This window comes from Nycticebus coucang, chromosome 14 (assembly GCF_027406575.1).
Source record: "Nycticebus coucang isolate mNycCou1 chromosome 14, mNycCou1.pri, whole genome shotgun sequence".
Classification (NCBI taxonomy): Eukaryota; Metazoa; Chordata; class Mammalia; order Primates; family Lorisidae; genus Nycticebus; species Nycticebus coucang.
The window spans coordinates 2,600,235-2,620,739 of NC_069793.1; the positions used below are offsets into that span (position 1 = coordinate 2,600,235).

Here is a 20,505-nt window from a genome sequence, read left to right on the forward strand (position 1 = left end):
CTGCAGGCAGACAGGCCACACTCCCCACCCCGGGGCCGCTGCCATCCTCGACGTGCCTTGGATGCTGTGCCTGGCTTGGCCATTGCCAGCACCAATGACTGTCTTTTGTCATGATTGATCTGGCCTGTCTCCTGCTCCCACCCTAATCAACTAGGGATGCTGAGGCTCCATGTCTAGTCGATGATTCCCAGTCCAGTGAGTATAGAGTGTGGACAAGGTGGCAGAGGCGCTCCTTTAATGCTGGATCCTGGGACAAACAACCCCTGCTGTGCTGAGACACACCCCAACCCCCAACCTCAACCATCTGCCGTGCAGATCCTGGACCTGCCATCTTCAGTCTTGAGCAGCTCATGGGCCACCTGTTGAGCCTCCGCTTTGCCAGCCCTTGAACATGTCTGGCTCTGGGGAGCACTGGTGTGCTCACTCATCAGGACCCAGGCAGGCTGAGCAGCCTTTGTCCGGGGCTCAGTGGGTGCTGCCAGGCTGAGCCTGTCTTTTCCTACTCAAATACCTCCAAATGCGCCCACACACCAGAGATTAGCAGATAGCCATCAGCATAGGGGAGAAAGTCCTCGGCTGGCTGAAGCGGCTCAACTGACCCGAGCACCTAAGTCATGACCTGCTGAGCAAGCGGCCTGGCTGGCCGCCGGGCCTCCTGCCAGGTGCTGATTGTGCAGGCTGAGGCAGAGAGGGCGGCATGGGTCTCACTGTTAAGAAGAATTTATTGTTAGTGTCTCAGAGCTGCTGAAGACATGAGCCTATGTGAACATAACTCTTAATTTATGACACGAGGACAACTGCAAACATGCTCAGAGCACTGGGATGTCATCACTGAGACAGAGAAGAGCCGCTGGTCCACAACAGCTTCATTTAGAGTCAGTCCCGTGCGTCCTCACGGGTGGCTTCCGTTCTGTACCGTCTGCAGGTACTCCTTATACAGCTTTTCCTGAGCTTCGAGGAGCTTCTTCAGCTTCTTGGCTTGCCCTTTGCTCAGTTCTTTGCCTTCTGTGTCGTGCGTGGGAAGACCCTGAAATGCCAAAGCACAGAGGCTGTCAGTATCTCCTATACCATTAAGTGACCCAGCCCTGCCTCACCTCTACCTCTTCAGTGTCCAAGTGCTCATCTCCCCAAAGTGGCCACGTCTGACTCAGGGACAAGTAGCCACATCCTCTTGCTTGGGCGTTTAGTTACCAGGCCACTCTGGGTGCAGTGGTTCTCACCGCTGAGACAGGAGTGGAGCGGCCAGAATCTGGGGAGGCCCCGGGCGCAGATGCTGCTTCCACCAGGGCTCAGGGCAGCTCAGTTCTGACGTGGCTCAAAGGTTTGCAGCAAGTACCTCTGAGAACAGTGGGGAGAGGCTTCAGGGTCTAGGGACTGGGGCCACGGATGGCACGATGAAGAGCCCAGGAGCTGAATCATCTCTAGGTCATAGTGCCTGAGCTAGCTTGTCAGGGCCTGTGTGAGCTGCAGACACATTCTGAGTTATTCCAAACTAAGCCTGGGCCAGGACACCCAGTGCTGGGGCCAGAGGTTGCCCACACCATGGTGGAAGCAGCCTGCCCTGCTGGACAGCCTGTTGGGAGCTGGAGGCCCTCAGCACTTGGCACAGGAGGTCTAGACCTAGAGCAGGTGCTGGTGATCACAGTCTACCTTAAAATTTTACACCAGACAGAAAATCCACTTGCCCCAGGTTAGAAATTCCCATCACCCCAATTTAATGTGCTCAAATAAGGTTCTGAGAAGAAAAACAATTCTTACGTTTTCATCAAACTTGGAATATTTGTCACTTTCTGACAAGAACATCTCACTGGGGGGAACCTTCATCTTGGCCAGCTTTGCCGCCTGTAACACATGACACACGACACATCACGGCCACCAAGTGGCACATGGCTTCTTCACACCCGACACCATGACATCCACTCCCACCTCCAGTACTGAACTTGCTTCCAAGCCCTCAGATTGCTTGCTTCCAAGCCCTCAGAGTGATAACAGATGGCAAATGAGAGGCCAGGCCAGGGGGAACTTAAAGGAAGGACAACTTAAAGGTGAACTAGATTTTTAACTGCAAGAGTAGAAGGAAAGTTACTAAAACAATCATAGCAGTGGTAATTTTATAAAAGCTGGCTCAGAGACATGACCAAAGGGCATAGCCTTCCCGTTACAGGCCTGCCCTGGGCACCATGTGCAAAGGGCCTAGGCAGGCCTCGCTGGTGGTGGCAGAGAGCCACAGAGCACAGGGCCAGTGCACTCCTGCCCAGGGCAGCCCCACCAAAGCAGACAGATGAGCTTTACTTCTTGCTCTTGCTTTCTTCGGGCTGCTTCCTCTTTCTTCTTCCTCTTCTCCTCTTCAACCTAGGGGAGCAGCACAGAGCCTGGTGACATAGCTGCCTAGGCCCTGCAAAACAAGCCCCTCCTGGGAGCTGGACTCTGAGCTAGTCCATCCCACGGGGGGGAAACATGCCCATGTACTGGGTGCTGTGGGCTCAGGTAGCACACAGACCCCCATCCATTCCCTCTGGGGGCCCTCAGTGGGCACCTGTGGGTGCCTGGCCCTGCCCTAGACATAAGGGTGTGCAGTGAACAGGCAGAACCAATGTTAAGAGGCCCAGGCATGACTAATAGAAGAAACAGACCAGGACAGCTAGCCTGGCCCAAGGAGGGGCTCCACTGGGTGGTGACCAGGTGGCACCATGAGGGCCAACCCAGAACAGGTAAGGAGCATGGCCCCAAGGTAGCATGGGGAGAGGAGAGCAGAGGCCAGTAGGTGCCAGAGCATGGCAGCCAGCCTTGGGGGCCAGGTAAGGAGATAGGAGCCTGCTCCAACCCAGCAGGGGCTGGGCGCTGGTGAGGGAGGCCTGAGGCTACCTGGGAAGCTTCTGGCTTGAGCCACCGCATGAACAGTGTTCCTCTTCTGCCAAGGAGGGGCAGGTTTGCGGAGTTCGAAGTCATGAGTCCCCTCACACACCTTGGCTCTTAGTCAAGTGGAACTATCAGCAGGTACCTGGGCATGGGAGCTGGCGCACAAGCAAGTTTGGGGGCACAGAATATGCGATAGGAGGTGGAAAAGCTGTTGGGATTAGGGAGGCATGGGGTGGTGGTCCCCATGCAAAGCGGGATGAAAAGGACGCAGGAAGGCTTATAGGTCTTGAAGCCCCAGTTGGGGCTAGGCTGATAGGGTCAAGAGCTTCTGAGGGTCAGGCAGGGAGGACAGAGCTGGCCAGGGGAAAAGGCTGAGGCTAGGGAGGCCAGGGCACCCCAGGCTTCTGTTTTTCCCCTGTTGCTCAGGATGGGAGGTGCTTGTGTGCTGGTGGGAATGCTCCAGGAGAGGGGACAGAATGAGTGTGAGCAAGACCTCTGCCCCCACAGCAGTACTGCGGCCCTGGGTGCCTCCTAGCAGGGACTTGGTTGCGACAAGAGCCCCTTGGTTGGGAAACACGGACTAAGACAAATCACAGAGAGCTCTTCCTAATGACTGCCTGCTGCCGAGTGCATGGCGAGGAGTGTAGCAAAGGGGGTGTCAGCCCACCCAGCCCCAGAATAGGCCGTGCCCAGGCCAAGACAGGCCCAAGGCCAGATGAGCAAACGTGAAGGGGTGAGGGAGGGGAGGTGAAACTTCGAACCCAGCAGGGAGGCCCAGCTTCTTTGTACCTGCAAACCACTATGACTCGCTGACCATACCCCACTGGCACTAGAGCTTTCCCTGGAGTGCCGCCTGCTAATCCTCCAGGGCGCTGCAAACGCACACTGCCCTCACTGGCAGTGGCACCAGGGCCTCGCTGTGGGGTCAGGCCAGGGCCGGGCACCAACTCCTGCCCCTGCACATCCCAGCCTGCTGACTTAGCTTACCAAGTTCCTCTCAGAGGCCCTCTGTACAGTGGTCTCCTGGGTCCCCCATGCCTGAAGGCAGATGGCTCCCATGGTACATGGCCAGGAGTCCAGGGAGCCCCATGCCCTGCATCCAGTGTCTCTGGTACTATATGTTTTAGCTCCTATCTTCTCTCCCACTACCCACCGAATTCCTCAGGGCAGGGCTAATCCCTGATCCTGAGAACATGTGTTGGGGAACAGAGGCAGTGCCAAGAGGAGCTGGGGAGATAGCTTCTCCACCGCCTGCCATTTATTCTCTAGCCCCAAACTTGCTCCTGCCCAGGCTCCCGTCCCCAGCTGCCTGCCAATAGCTCCGCTTGGCTAGTTAGCCTCTGAGAGGTGTACAGGGGACTAGATGTGAAGGAGGTGGGGAGACAGATGCAGGGCAAGGTGGGGCCTCAGCTTCAGGGTACCAAAAATGACTAATATTTACTCTCATTAATTTTTAAAAATGAAGTCCTTCATTAGAAGATACATTTTTCCTTTCTGGTTACCAAACTGTCAAGTAGTTACCTATGTAGTTAAATTTTTCTTTCTGACATTTATAAATACCGGGACTTTTTTTCTTTCATAAAACCAGTATGATTTTTTTTTTTTTGAGACAGAGCCTCAAGCTGTCACCCTGGGTAGAGTGCCATAGCATCACAGCTCACAGCAACCTCCAACTCCTGGGCTCAAGTGACTCTCCTGCCTTTGCCTCCCAAGTAGTTGGGACCACAGGCGCCCACCACAACGCCTGGCTATTTTTTGGTTGTAGCCATCATTGTTGTTTGGCAGGCCCAGGCTGGATTCGAACCCGCCAGCTCAGGTGTATGTGGCTGGTGCCTTAGCCACTTGAGCCACAGGCACCGAGCCTGATCTTTTTTTTGTTTGTTTGTTTGCAGTTTTGCAGTTTTGGCTGGGGCTGGGCTTGAACCCACTACCCCCGGTATATGGGGCTGGTGCCCTACTCCTTGAGCCACAGATACTGCCCTGACCTAATTTTTTTTTTTTTTTTTTTTTTGAGACAAGAGCCTCAAGCTGTTGCCCTGGATAGAGTGCCATGGCATCACCGCTCACAACAACCTCAAACTCCTGGGCTTAAGCAATTCTCTTGCCTCAGCCTCCCAAGTAGCTGGGACTACAGGAGCCCGCCACAACACCTGGCTATTTTTTGGTTGTAGTTGTCATTGTTGTTTGGCAGGCCCCGGGTTGGATTCGACCCCTCCAGCTCTGATGTATGTGGCTGGCGCCTTAGCTGCTTGAGCCACAGGCACGAAGCCCTAATTTTGTTTTTTAGAGATAAGGTCTCGCTCTGTCACTGAGGCTGGAGTGCAGTGGCATGATCATAGCTCACTGTAACCTCTAACTTCCGGACTCAGGTGATCCTCCTGCCTCAGCTTCCTGAGGAGCTGGGACTATAGGCACCCACCACCAAGCCCAGCTGATTTTTAAATAATTTTTTGTAGAGATGGGGTCTTACTATGTTGCTTAGGCTGGTATCTAACTCACTGCCTCCCAAAGTGCTGAGATTTATTAAAATACTGACCACTTGACTATTACTGTGACTTTAATAAAAGCATAAACATCAATTTTTCTTTTTTTTTTTTTTTTTTTGAGATAGAGTCTCATTTTGTTGCCTTTGGTAGAGTGCCGTGGTATCATAGTTCATAGCAACCTCAAACTCTTGGGGCCAATTGATTCTCTTGCCTCAGCCTCCTGAGTAGCAGGAACTACAGGCGCCGGCCACAATACCCAGCTATTTTTAGAGACAAGGTCTCACTCTGGCTCAGGCTAGTCTTGAACCTGTGAGCTCAGGCAATCCCACCTGTCTTGGCCTGCCAGAGTGTTAGGATTATAGGTGTGAGCCATAAACATCAATTATTTAAAAGTAAACTATATAAAAACACCCCAATGTTTTTTACATTTTCAACAAATGGTAAGCTCAAGTCATATTTAATTTTACTAACCCTTTTCTTCTCTTCTCTCTCTTTTAGCAAGGTGTCTCTGTCTACCAATTTGACCACTGTTGGTAGTCCTGAAAAACAAGCAGTCCATGAGAAGCAGCTGGACGATGGATGGGGTGTCCCCATTACCAGGCCAGCCCTGCCCTACCCAGACCACACTGCACCATCCCGTCAGGCTGAGGGCTTGGCAGAGAGAGGCGCAGGGGGGCCCTCCCTTACTGCTCATGTAGACAAAGTTAATTACAGTGGATCAAACCGGTAGACATTAAAAACAAAAACCAAAATCTTCCTCAAAATCAGTGAAGTCCTACTCAGGAGAGAGTCCCACTTTGCAGACTGAAGGTCCTGCCAGTTGGGAGCCAGAAAACAGGACAAGTCCTCTGGGGACTGAAATCACTCAAAGTGGGAGTGGGAGGGTAGCAGGCAGGGGCAGGGAGGATGGGTCTAGGGCACAAACACACATGCTGGAAGAGCTAGCACCACAGGGCTGCTCCAGTTGACAATAATTTTGTCGTATTTCAAAATAACTAGAAGAGTGGAACTGAGCACAAAGAAATAACCAATGTTTGAGGTGAGGAACATACAATTGTCCTTATTTGAGCTTTATACATTGCATGTATCAAAATGTCACAGGTATCTCATAAATATGTACAACAATTATGTATCCATAAAAATTACTGATTTTCTGACTGGCAAAAAAACTCCACAAAGTTGGAGGACGAGCGTGAATCTTGCTAACTATCTGCAGGACTTGGCTCGTCTCTCTCATGGAGAAAGCACGAGAAAAGGCCACCAGCAGCCTCTACCCCTTAGCAGGTGCTGGCAAACCCGTCCCACCAGGAGAGCCGCTTGGCACCTCTGTGGGGTTCCTCATCCACACAAGCCCTTAGCCCAGCTCCAGAACTCCATCTCGGGGCTCCCCTACGCCATCCTGGGGAGCTGCTTGTGACTTCAGGACAGACAGCGAGGGGCTCACGCACCTTCATGGTCTTCAAACCGCACCCCGAACTCAGGCAGGACGTCGTCCCGCAGGGCATCACTGAGCTGCAGGACCTCAGGGACTATTGGCAAAGAAAGGCAGTTCAGTTAGACACACTCCCAGCACTCAGGAGGGTGGGCACCCATGCCTGACTCACTGCAGAGGCAAGCAGGAGCCAAGACCCCACTGCTGCGCTGGTGAACCCCAGGTGTTGCTTCTGGAGCATGCTGCGATCCCAGGCCCAGCAGCCGCTCCCTGAGCCCTCAGAACCCGACCTAGGGCCTCACCCCAGAGATAGGCAGCAGCCCTTACACTGCCTCACAGCACCGGCTGTCTGAGGGGGGAGGGCAGGGCCACTCCAGGGTCTGAGCTTGTTTCCTGGAAACATGTTTTTATTGCCTAGCAGTGAGGCTCAGAGGCTATCCCAAGTGCCCTAGTCACGCTGGACGGAGTCCAGGAACTCTTCAGCCTCCACTGCCCTGGCATGGCAATCCACATCATGCTGTCCAGGGCCCGCAGCCACACCTGCTCTGGGCCTGTTCCTTGCTGTCTCCCTATGTCCTTGGACGGCTCCTCTCTGATCACGCTGTAGCCTGTCCCCCACCAGCGTAGCAGCCTCCACCCCATGTCCTTGCTGTAAAGAGCTCTCAGGGGCTCAGTGTGGAGGAAAGCCAGCACCTCCACGCCAGAGGTGCTCAGCGGAGTGAAGCGTGTCCAGGAATAGACGCCATGTCTGGAGGGTGGCACCCTCCACAGCCGCTGCCAGGGTCTCTCACCTCACACACCAGTCTAGCCCAACTTTCAGGCCACAGCACACAGAAGGGCAGAGCCCTGGGGAAGGGACCCACACACCACCTCAGCAAGCCTCTGCTCTGCCACTGGCACTGACTGGACATCAGCACTGGCTGGCCCCAGCCTCCAAGGGAGGTGGCCACCCCAGACTGGCTGGCAGGAGTAGAAGGCGCAGGAGAGTCCAAGGAGGAAGGACTTTGGTTTTACAGTGACACTTCCAAGAAAGACACCTTGTCAGACGGAGTGGGTATTGTCCTTCACAATAGTGGCGTGGACATTGTCCATCTGGGTCACTTTTTTTCTCAGCACCAGAGGCAAAAACAACAGCTGCTGGCTGTCCCCCTGGCTGTCCCAGAATGGTGGTGGGCAGGAGAGGATGGGAGGGCCAGGAGCCCACGGGGGCCTGGCTTCTGTCCACACATGGTCCAGAACGGCCAGGAGCTCTCAGCCAGGACCACCCATCCTAGTGGCACTGGGAGTGCGGAGCTTAAAGCTGCCCACCTTTCCTAGAAGTGCAGGTTCTGGGGGATGTCACCTCTTAGAGCTGAAGGAGAGGTAGCGGTGGGGTCCGGCCAGCAGGGTGGGGCATACTTTGTGCCCCTTTGAATACTGAGTGCCCACACAGGGAACACAATGTAGGAAAACTGGATGCCAACCCACCTCGGAAAGACTTAAGAGGATCAAGTTATGGAACAACATCATAAGTTAGATTGACAGGACAGAAACTTGCTGTTCTCCAAATTGTAACTCTTTACTCTGAAACTTGACCTTGGTTTTACTGAACTCACCATATCCCTGAGCTTCATTCTAGGCCTGAAGGACTTATAGTCCCACATGTGTCCCACCAGGACACTGTCCCTGGTGCATGGCACAGCAGCTCCCCTTACCCCTGCCCCCACCCTGTCCTCCTGCCTGCCTGACTCTGCAACACTGACCATGCACTGTGTGTTCCTATGACAGAGACTGCCACACAGCCACTTGTGGGCGTCACGCAAGTTCATTCACCCTTGCATGGGAGAATGCAATGCCCACATTCGGGGGCCCCCAAGACCCCACCCACAGGCAGGGGCCACGCAATTCCTGAGTTTCAGCCTCCCCAAGCACAGCCCTGATGCAATGATGCCCTTTATAGGTACCCCTTGGGTGTTATTCCCGGGAGTGCAGGCTCCCCAGCCACCCAGGAGCAGATGACTCTGGGGCATGAGCCAAGATAACTGTCAGCCCTTTGCCCTTTGAAAGCCCCCTGAATGGCGTGCCAGTGAGGGACAGCACACTCATACCTGCAGCCACGCCACAGGTGTCCCAGGAGGCTGTGAGGCCAGCGCTCCAGCCCAGCCCTACAGGTAACGTGACCATTAGAGCAAGAGCCTCAAGGCCTCCCCGTCCACCTCCATGGGGGAGAGGGACACATGCTTTCCCCTCAGGCCGCTGCTGTCCTTTGGGTCTGGATGTGACTCACTGCCTCCTTGTCATGCTCAGCCTGCTCCTGTCCATCTAGCTCACAACTTCCTCTGCGTGTCTCAGCCTGACTTCCTTTGCCCTTTTGCAAGTCATACATATCTGAAAGAGATTTTGTTTTTGACACAGAATCTCATTCTATCACCCAGGCTAGAGTACCATGGCATCATAGCTCACAGCAACTTCAAACTCCTGGGTTCAAGATTCTCTCACCTCACCCCCCAAGTAGCTACAGGCATCTGCCACAGTGCCCGGCTAGTTTTTCTATTTTTAGTAGAAACAAGGTCTTGTTCTTGGTTAGGCTGGTCTAGAACTCCTGAGCTAATGGAATCCACTCACCTCAGCCTCCCAGAGTGCTAGGATTACAGGTGTGAGACACAGTGCCTAGCCAGTCTCAATTTTTTGGGTGGGGTGAGGTGGTGGTGCAGGGTCTCACTGTGTCACCTGGGCTGGAGTGCAGTGGTATCATCATAGCTCACTGCAACCTCCAATTCCTTGGCTCAAGTGATCCTCCTGACTCAGCCTCCCAAGTAGCTGACACTACAGGCAATGCACCATCACTCCTGGCTAATTTTTTAAAAAAATTTCATATAGATTGGGGTCTCACAATGTTGTTCAGGCCAGTCTCAAAGAACTAGCCTCAAGCAATCTTCCCACTTTGGCTTCCCAAAGTACTGACACTACAGGTATGAGAGTATCCAGAGTATATAAAGAACTGATTGAGTGTGGTGGCTCATACCTGTAACTCCAGCACTTTGGGAGCCTGAGGTGGATGACTGCTTGAAGCCAGGAGTTTGAGACCAGCGTAAGCAACATAGCAAGACCCTGTCTCTATGAAAAATGGAAAAAAAATTAGCCAGGTGTATGTGCTAGCATGTGCCTATAGTCCCCGCCACTCAGGAGGCTGAGGCAGGAGAATTTCTTGAGCTCCAGGAGTTCAAAGCAGTGGGGTATGATGATGCCACTGTACTCCAGCCTGGGTGACAGAGTGAGACCCTGTCTCTCTCTCTCACACACACACACACCCCAGAAAAAAAGTGTACAACTTAACAATAAAAGACAACCCAATTAAAAAATGAGTAAATGCAGAGACCAGCCTGAGCAACAGCAAGATTCTATCTCTACAAAAAATTTTAATAAAACTAGCGGGCATGGTGGCACACACCACCAGTCCCAGCTGGCAGTCCCAATTGGCAGTCCCAGCTAATCGGGAGGCTGAGGCAGGAGGATTGCTTGAGCCCAGGAGTTTGAGGCTGCAGTGGGCTGTGATGGTGCCACTGCACTCCAGCTTGGGTGACAGAGCAAACACACACACACAGAAAAAAACCCCAGAAACAAATAATAAAAAAAACAAGGAAAGGACTGGAATGGGTATTTCTTCAGAAATGATAGGGTCAACAGTACATGACAAGATGCTCCACATTATCAGTCATTAGGGACATGCAGACCAGATTGCGAGACACCACTCTGTGTCCAGCAGAATGGCTTCGAGTAAAAGCACCCGGAAGGAACTGCTGATGAAGATGTGGAGAAACTGGCTGGTCTTGAACTCCTGAGCACAAGCGCTCATCCTGCCTCAGCCTCCGAAAGTGATAGGACTATAATGAGTCACTGTGCCAGGCAAAGTATTCACTTTAAAATGGTTAATTCACATAAAGTGAATTTCACCTCAATAAATATACTTTTTTTTTTTTTTTTGAGACAGAGTTTTATTATGTCGCCCTCGGTAGAGTGCCGTGATATCACAGCTCACAGCAACCTCCAATTCTTGGGCTCAAGAGATTCTCTTGCATCAGCCTCCCAAGTAGCTGGGACTACACACGCCTACCACAATACCTGGCTACTTGTTGTTGTTGTTGAAGTTATCATTGTTGTTTTAGCTGGCCCAGGCCAGATTTGAACCTGCCAGCCTCGGTGTATGTGGCCGGCACCTACCCACTGAACTATGGGTGCCGCCAAATACACTTTTTTAAAACTGGAGACATATATATATATATAATACAATTCTTCTTTTTTTTTTTTTTTGGTAGAGACAGAGTCTCACTTTATTGCCCTCAGTAGAGTGGTGTGGTATCATACTGCTCACAGCAACCCCCAACTCCTGGGCTTAGGCAATTCTACCTCAGTCTCCCCAGTAGAGGCACCCACCACAATGCCCACCTATTTTTTTGTTGCAGTTCAGCTGGGGCCGGGTTTGAAACCGCCACCCTGGATGTATGGGGCCAGCGCCCTACCCACTGAGCCACAGGCACCGCCCAGATATATATATTTTTAATTGTTTAGGATTCATTGAGGGTAAAAAGAATCAGGTTACACTGATTGCATTTGTTAGATAAAGACCCTCTTATAATTGTGTCCTGCCCCCAAGAGGGGTGCCATACACCGTGACCCCAATAAATATACTTTTGAAAAAGGGTATAATTCAGTTTGATATTTTTGAGGAACTTGATAAATAAATTCTCCATATCTGGAAGAATAAAAGTCTCAAAATCTAATGCAACCTTAAACACAGAGGGAGAGCCTACTCCCTGGGTGGGCGCAGACCAAGGGACCATGTCTGGGAATGGAAGGAATCCTCACTGGCCAAGCCCCTCCTAAAGCTTGAAGATATCTAAGGAGCTGTCTCTGTGGTCTGCACCGCTGACACCAGCCAAAACTGAGACTTCCGGAGCTTTCCACTGTTAGGCAGACTCAGGTCTAACTCTTAGGCTGCCAGATGTGGAAGCAGCATAGAAACCTCCTAACAGGAACAGGATGGATCTGAGCCTGGGGGGCTGCCATGGTCCCCTGTGCAGACGATATGGGCATGGCTGCCACTGGCCAGCAGAGTTTTTCCCAAGATAAGGAAGAAGCTTCGTTAACACTGTGGCACCCAGGGCGGCGCCTGTGGCTCAAGGAGTAGGGTGCCGGTCCCATATGCCGGAGGTGGCGGGTTCAAACCCAGCCCCGGCCAAAAAAAAAAAAAAAAACAAAACACTGTGGCACCCAACAAAGGAAAAGGGCTTTCCCTGGATATAGTCCCCAGACAGGGTTAACTCTGGGGGGAACCTGTGCCAGCCACCAGGGACTGATAGTTCTGTCCACTGGACGAGGCTGTCTCCATGTGCTTTTGAGAGCCTGCGGAGGCCACCTGCTGGCAAGCAGCCCCTCAGAAGCACCAAGTACACACTGGCAGCGTCCTGACACTGCCCACCACGCATTAGCTGGGCACCTGTGCTGCTCCAGGAAAGTGTGTCCAGAGAACTAAAAGTGCTGTGTATCATGCCAGGCAAGGGGCATGTGTGTCAGAGTTGGCTTCTGTCAGCAGAGACAAGGAATAGCAGAAAACAGATATTGTCACCATAGATTTACTGAAAAGAAATGTGGGCTAAGGAGATGATACGAAAGGCGATGAGACTCCATCACAGAGGACCAGATAAAACGTGGTCCACTCACACGATGACATACAACATGTTACTCAGCCATAGCAGGGAAAGAGGCTGTGACAGAGGGGGACACTGTGTTGAGTGAAGTTAGCCTGACAGAGGACACACCCTGAGATTCTACTGACTGGAGGCCCCAGCGCCATCAGATTTACAGAGACAGAGTGAGTGGAGAGGGCCAGGGCCAGAGATAGACTGACTGATGGGGACAGAACCTCGGTTTGGGAAGATAATAAAGTTCTGGAGCTAGAGGGTGGTGATGCTTGCACAGCTATGAGAATGTCCTTAATGCCACCAATAAAATAAAAGAAAGTGAAAAGCAAACAACCAGCAAAACAAAACTACTTCCAAGGCTGCTGGCTGGAGCTGCTCTCCTGGCCTGCCCAAGCCCCTGCCTGGTCAGTGCCTCTACCCAGGAGCCTGCACCTGCCCAGTCCCCTTCAGAGCCCTCCTGGCCTGGCTGCAGTGCTTCTGGGGCTACAGCATGCCAGAGATACCAATGCCTCTGGCACATTACCTGTGTGGCCTCAGGGAGTGGGGTGTGGGCTTGGCCCCCCACGTCTCCAGCAGGTGGACATTCCTGGACTACCTCCGGGCATGCTCACCCCAACCCCAGTGAGGTTGCTAAGTTGGTGCTGCCAAACTTTTCATGAACCCTACCTGCACTGGGCCTGATCAGATTGGACCAGGCTTTTCTTGGTTTGCCTCAAGTGCTGTAAAACACTGAAGTGTCAGGTGCTGAAGAGGGGATGGTACTTCCCACTGAAACCATATACCTCCCACAGCGCTAACTGTGGTTTGTGGCCCCGCCCACAAACCAGCTGCCTCTTCCCACACCCAGTGCCCTGTACTTGCCCCTGAGCCTGTGGAGCTCTGTGTCCAGGGGTCCAGGGTCCTCAAGGCCTGAGGCCACTTCCTGTCTACCTTCCTGCCCCACACTCTGCCATCCCCTCCGGAACAGGCTGGCTGCTCCCAGCTGCCCAGGCTACTCATCCCTCCTCAGGACAGTTTCTCCAGAGGCTCTGGCTTCATTCAGCCCTGGAAGGACACCACCCACTGTGACCTCAGACCTCCAGAAGGCTCTGTACAGATGGGGGCCCTGGGAACGCCAGGGGCAACTCCACCCCACACAGAGGCCCTCAGGCAGGGGCACATGTGGGGCGGCAGTGTGGCCTGGGCAGGTCTCTAACTCCTTGGGGCTTTATTTTCCTCTCTGTAAAACTGGGAGCGGGCACACATGAGGAAAGCAGCTGACCTAGGCCCAGCAGTGGAGTCTGCGCAGGGCTCATGGCTGTGCTGTCACCAGTTCAGAGCTGTCATGGCAAGAAGCAAACAAGTGCCTGAAGTTGCTAGTTGCTATGTTTGGCAAATTTTTTTTGGACATCGCAGTGCCATGGTGCTGATTCTCTTGCCTCAGCCTCCTTGGTAGCTGGGAATATAGGCACTCACCACAATGCCTGGCTATTTATTAGAGACAGGGTTACACTCAGGCTGGTCTTGAAATCCTGAGCTTGGGCAATCCACCTGCTTCAGCCTCCCAGAGTGCTGGGATTACGGGTGTGAGCCACTGTGCCTTGCCTGTGTTTGGCAATTTTTAAAAACTGCCTCCTGAAATGAAATGCTCATATCCTACATTTTCCGATTCTTAAATCACCGACATGCACTTTTGGAATGTCAGAAGATGAAGGCATGGCTGTGCATGGACAGCAAGGAGCCACTGGGTGAACCCCAAGTTCAAGGCATTTGCCTGCCACACCCGAAGCAGAGTAGTAACTCTGGGAGCTCAGCCCCCTGTGGAAGGCTGTATCCACAAGGCAGGACTGAAGAGCAAAAGCAAGGCACACGGCAGTACACCCAGCCTACCAGTCACCCGGAGCAGGAGTTGGTCCCACTGCACATTGAAGGGCAGACACAAGGCCTGACAGGGCACAGGGCCCCTCATTCTGCCTCTGCTCAGAGAAGAGGCTGCTGAACCCCCAACCCCCAGGACAGCCCCTTACATGACCCACCGATGCCTGCCCACAGATCCGTGGGGAGAAGCCCCTCACCCTAGCACCTGCCTCACCTTTCTTCTCTCGGGCGATCTTCCGCACTCCTTCTCGGAATTCCGATAACACCTGCAGGTAGGGCATGACTGTGGCCTCCAGCTGTGGGGACAATGCTCTAGGTGAGTGTGAAAAGCTCGCCGTCATATTCACAATGGGGCAACAGCACGGCAGACGCACCATGGGCTAGGACAGGTGTGGGCTGTGTGCACAAGCACCTCTGTGACCTACGTCCCGCAGTACAGAGGCCTCATCCTTCCCATTTGTCCCTGCTTGGACCACGAGTTGCAGGGACTCTGGGGCCAGAGAACTTACAAACAGTATCCTTTCTACCTCCAATTGGTTAGCCCTGCAGACACTCTGTGGACATGTGGCTGTTAAAGCCCATCTTTGATATTACAAACGGGCCCAATGGTGTCACTCTCCAGGCAGGAGCTTTACCTGAACTGACACCATGCTTGGGTCCAGTGTGGGTTCACACACACAACCTGGACTGCCTACTGTCTACCCTGATATTAATCATCTACAGCAACACTGAGGTGGCTGCAGCATGTGGGCCCATACTGGGAAAGGGAAGCTGGGGAGGGGAGCATCCAAACAAAAGCGTGAATACAGGAGAAACCTTTATCTTACATCCTCTTATTTTTACAATAAAACAAAAAAAGTTCCAGGCTTTGGAGCGAGGACTCTCCTTGCCTCATGTTATTCAGTAGCTCAATAAGCAAAATGAAAGTGGTAACAAATGTAAGCTAAGAAGCCCTTCAGTCTAAGCTAAACTGCTCCTTTCTTTTTTTGAGACAGAGTCGCACATTATTCCCATCGGTAAAGTGCCATGGCGTCACACTCTCAGCAACCTTAAACTCTTGGGCTCAAGCAATTCTCTTTCCTCAGCCTCCCAAGTAGCTGAGACTACAGGTGCCCACCACAATGCCCAGCTAATTTTAGCGACGGGATCTCGCTCTTGCTCAGGCTGGTCTCCAACCAGTGAGCTCAGGCAATTCACCTGCCTTGGCTTCCCAGAGTGCTGGGATTACAGGCGTGAGCCACTGTGCCCGGCCACTAAACTGCTCCTTACATTTTATTTATTTATTTATTGTAGTTTTGAACTACTTTTCTGTAGTTTTGAACTCCAGACTGGAGTTCAGTGGCACAAGCTTAGCTCACTGCAGCCTTGAACTCCTGGGCTCGAGCCATCCTCCTGCCTCAACCCCCCAGGTGCTGGGACTACAGGTGTGCACCACCACAGCCAGCAAAGCTGAACTTCCTTAGGCCTGATTCTGCCCATAGATGAGGATAACCCTGTAGTGGGAGCTCTGGACTTTGGGGGGAGGTTCAGGTCTGAGTCTCTACCCCCACAAAGACAGACCAGACAAGCCTCAGTGCAGGGCAGGGAGGGAGGTATCCACCCCACTGCCAGCCTCTGTCCCAAAGGAACTCAGTGGGGTTTTTGGGGATGGCTACAGGGCTCTGTCTCAAAGTGCAGTAACCCTGCACACAGCTGAGCGGGGGGGACACTGAGGTGGTGCAAGACTTGGGAGCTACCTATCCTGCTCCTAAACAATTTGGAATTGAAAGTTAATCCATGAACTTCAAATGGCCATGAACTGTGAGTCACAGGATGTCCAGCCTAGCAGGTTCAACACAGTCACAGTGGCTGTGGACTTCCAATTAGCTGGCTTCAGAGTGCCTAACAGGGCCACTTTTGAGAGGAGGAACACGTCCTCGGTACATTTGAAGGCCCCCCACAACCACAAAAGCATTTAGGATTAAAAAATTTTAAGTTCAGGCTCGACGCCCATGGCACAGTGGTTATGGCACCAGCCAGATGTACCAGGGCTGGCAGGTTCAAACCCGGCCAGGGCCAGCTAAATAACAATGACAACTGCAACGAAAAATAGCCAGGTGTTGTGACAGGTGCCTGTAGCCCCAGCTACTTGGGAGACTGAGGTAGGAGAATCGCTTAAGCCCAAGAGTTTGAGGTTGCTGTGAGCTGTGATGCCACAGCATTCTGCTGAGGGCGACATAGTGAGACTCTGTCTCCAAGAAAAAAAAAGGCTTTTAAGTTCAAAGTGGGTGTGTTTTTGTTTTTAAAGAAAATAAATATCCTAGGCTCGGCGCCTGTAGCACAGTAGTTACAGTGCCAACCACATACACCAAGGCTGGTGGGTTCAAACCCGGCCCTGGCCAGCTAAACAATGACAATGAAAACAACAAAAAAATAGCCAAGCGTTGGGGCTGGTGCCTGTAGTCCCAGCTACTAGGGAAGCTGAGGCAAGAGAATCGCTTGAGCCCAAGTGTTTGAGGTTGCTGTGAGCTGTGACACCACAGCTCTCTACCGAGGATGACATAGTGAGACTCTGTCTCAAAAAAAAAAAAAGAAAGAAAGAAAGAAAATAAATACCATAATATCATTTGCACAAGATAACAAAGGAGCTAAGTGGGATTTCTTTCTCAAAAACACCAAAGAAGGTTCCTGTATGGGAAGTTTGAACAATAGCACGCTAACAACTATGGTGGGCCTAGGCCGGTGCACAAGACACTCTGATGGAGTGTCAGATGACATGGCCAGCACTCTCTCTAGAAGTCAAGGCACTGTGATGGGGTGTCTGACAGCCTCCCAAGTAGCTGGGACTACAGGCGCCCGCCACAACGCCTGGTATTTTTTGGTTGCAGCTGACATTGTTGTTTGGCGGGCCCGGGGTGGATTTGAACCCGCCAGCTCAAGTGTATGTAGCTGGCGCCTTAGCCGCTTGAGCCACAGGTGCCAAGCCACGGATGTTTTTTTTAATTTATTTATTATTAAATCATAGCTGTGTACATTAATGCAATCATGGGGCACCATTTATATACCATTTGACATATTTTCATCACACTGGTTTGTAACATAGTTATTGTGTTAAGACATTTATATTCTACATTAAGTAAGTTTCACATGTACCCTTGTAAGATGCACTGTAGGTGTGGTAGGGAAAATGAGTTGGAAAAGGTTTTGCCTATTACTTTGCCCTGAGCTCCTGTTTTTATTAAAATGACAGCTGTGATATTTTAATATTTAAATATGAATTATAATCAAATAATTAAAGAGCATTCTTGACCATGGAGGAGGGTAGAAATGTCTCAAGCCTGAACATGCACCTGTCTGATGGGATAGTCACTAACAGCAGAGGAAGGTAATTGAATGCGTATCTGCCACCTGCCAATGGAGCAGCCCACAGTGGACAGCCAGTCTGCTCTGGATGGACTTCCTCACACGCACAGACCACAGAGGGCATGTGGCAACAGGCAGTGACACCTCCCTACATTCAGGCAGCAGCTGTGGGGACTGGGGACCACCAGCTTGGGATGTGAGCACTGGACAGTGTCCGACATCAGTTTCTATGCAGCCCTCTCCACAGAGATGACAGTGAGCACTGCCCCAGTCAGCAGCAACACTGTTGCCTTTCTCTCCTGAACATAGGCCAGCATCTGGGAGGAAATCCTGGCTGCAGAATCCTGACACCATATGGCTGTGGCTAAATTTGATCTATCTGCTGAGAATGCTAAGCTGAAGCTCATACACCGAACAGTCTATGACAGACTGGCTGGCTGCCCCACACTGGAGGGGCAGAGCCAGATATGAACCTCAACCTGCAGGCTCAGCCTGGGGGTGGGGGGGGTGTGTAGGTGGGACCCAACATTGCTCCCCAAATGTCCAAAGAGTGACAGAGGAGGGGCTCTGGAGGAACAGGAGGCAGGAAGGGAGTGAGTGCAGAAGGCAGACAGCACCCTCAGAGCGGACCCCATGGGACAGGCAGCCTGAAGGAGTGTGCACTGGGGAGGGAGAGAGAGAGGGAGATTCTCTGGGCACAGATGTACTCTACTCACATTCAGGCTGGTTCTTGGCTCTCCGACTGGGAAGCCCAAGGAGCTTTCCTCTTCTATGGCCCCAAAGATCTTGGAAAAGAAACAGGATATAAGCCAGGAGAAGATGAAAAGGTCATTGAGTGGGTGTACAAAGTGAGAGGGCTACCACCACTGTGTTCCAGCATCTCAGGGGTGGTGGGGAGACAGGTAACCCTCCTGGTAGGTTCTGGGACAGGGAAAGAATGGGAGAAGCTGTGCCAAAGGTCCTAGAACCCTGGCCCTTCTCCCCTCTAGGATGGCCTGGGCTCAGAGCCACCCTCATGGCCCTTTTTCACACAAAGCCTCTGAAGCCCAATAACAGGAAGCAGAAGGCCAAGGTGGACAAGTCACCCTGAGGCCCCATGGGCCTCTGGAGAACCACTTCACGGCACAATGTGCTGCTGGGAAAAGGTCGCACACAAGATATGCTCAGAGTCCAGAAGGAGGAGAGGAAAACTGAGGCAAAGGGAAGAACCTCACAGGGTGGGAGGTCCATGGGCTCACTTCTAACTCACAGGAAGTGCAGCAGGAAGCAAGGGGCACAGACGCGTGACCCTGTGCCTCAGAGGCACATCAGCAGACCTGGGCTCTGTCCTTGCTGTCACGAGGCCTGTTGCCCGGGCGTGTGTGGCTAAGAGTGTGGGCTGGGGCCTGGCTCACCTTCAGCATGTGGGTGAGGTACAGAGCAATGCTCTCCAGCAGAGCTCGGTTGGGTTTTCTCCTTGCTGCCTTCCGGGCTGCCATGTAGAGGTTGCACTGACTGACCAAGGCCCGCATTTCCTCCATCACCGTGCGGGTGTCAATGTTATCACAGAGGGCTTCATGAATCGTTGTCTTCTTGTCATAAAAGCTGAGCAAAAAAGACGGAACGTGGGATATAAAAACACACCATATAAACTCTCTGTGAGGTTCTACAACCAGAACAGTCCCATCAGCGGGACCTGTTTCCAGTGGTCCAGGGCATAGACTATGGTGGGCACCGCTTATGGACAGGCTCCCAGACTCCAGAGAGGGGGGTCCCTCTTACTACTACTTTTTTTTTTGAGACAGAGTCTCACTATGTTGCTCTTGGTAGAGTGCCGTGGTGTCACAGCTCACAGCAACCTCAAACTCTTGGGCTTAAGCAATTCTCTTGCCTTAGCCTCCCAAGTAGTTGGGACTACAGGTGCCTGCCACAACACCTGGCTATTTTTTTTTTTTGTAGAGACAGAGTCTCACTTTATGGCCCTTGGTAGAGTGCCATGGCATCACACAGCTCACAGCAACCTCCAACTCCTGGGCTTAAGCGATTCTCTTGCCTCAGCCTCCCGAGTAGCTGGGACTACAGGCGCCTGCCACAACGCCCAGCTATTTTTTGGTTGCAGTTTGGCCGGGGCTGGATTTGAACCCGCCACCCTCGGTATATGGGGCCGGCGCCTTACCAATTGAGCCACAGGCACCGCCCCAACACCTGGCTATTTTTTTTGTTCCAGTTGTAGTCGTTTAGTTGGTCCGGGCGGGGTTCGAACTTGCCAGCCTTGGTGCATGTGGCTGGCACCGTAAACACTGTGCTACGGGCACCAAGACCCCTCTTACTTCTTGTTCAGCTCTGCCTCTTCATCTTCCCACTTTTCAAACTGACCAGTGACATCGACAGGAGCTCGAAGGATGTCCTTCACATTTAAGAAAAACTCCTAAAATCAAAAAGCAGCATGTAGGCAACTCTTCCATCCAGAAACAGCTGATAAACCGTCCTACTTGTGTGATTTTACTTTAGGCAAAAATCTAAAAACCCAGAATGCACTGACATGATGCAAGTAGTCAGGAAGAAAGTGGAAGATGTTTCTTTGAGACAGAAACACGATCCTGGTTCAGCCATAGGGATACTTGCTCCACAGAGAGTAGACAGTAAAGGAGAAGGATGAGGCCCGGCTGCGATGGAGCTGCCCCCCCCGCCAGAGCTAACCTCAGGTGCCCACTGCAGTGGGGAAGGGGCTGGGGACTCACGTTCAGGAACTTCTCGTACTGAAGTGCTGACTCCATGGTGTTGCTTGAATAGTCCAGCGTGTCTTTCCAGGAGTGCATGAGGAAGGCCAGCCTCAACTGCCGCGCTAGGGACAAAACCACAACGGCCA

At 52.3% G+C, this 20,505-nt stretch overlaps 1 protein-coding gene across 2 annotated transcripts in view; it reads right to left on the reverse strand.

The window, feature by feature from the left end:
* Nucleotides 1-704: 704 nt before the first annotated feature.
* The window catches only part of CARS1 (cysteinyl-tRNA synthetase 1), a 60,066-nt gene continuing 40,265 nt past the window's right edge, over nucleotides 705-20,505 (reverse strand). For both annotated transcript variants that reach the window (XM_053559769.1, XM_053559768.1), the window contains 10 exons: nucleotides 20,378-20,481; nucleotides 19,967-20,064; nucleotides 19,052-19,241; nucleotides 18,374-18,442; nucleotides 14,530-14,611; nucleotides 6,794-6,874; nucleotides 5,817-5,884; nucleotides 2,293-2,352; nucleotides 1,759-1,842; nucleotides 705-1,027 (listed from right to left, as the gene is read on the reverse strand). In XM_053559769.1, the coding sequence (XP_053415744.1) occupies nucleotides 893-1,027; nucleotides 1,759-1,842; nucleotides 2,293-2,352; nucleotides 5,817-5,884; nucleotides 6,794-6,874; nucleotides 14,530-14,611; nucleotides 18,374-18,442; nucleotides 19,052-19,241; nucleotides 19,967-20,064; nucleotides 20,378-20,481 (971 nt within the window). In that variant the 3' untranslated portion in view covers nucleotides 705-892. The remainder of the gene's footprint in view (nucleotides 1,028-1,758; nucleotides 1,843-2,292; nucleotides 2,353-5,816; nucleotides 5,885-6,793; nucleotides 6,875-14,529; nucleotides 14,612-18,373; nucleotides 18,443-19,051; nucleotides 19,242-19,966; nucleotides 20,065-20,377; nucleotides 20,482-20,505) is intronic.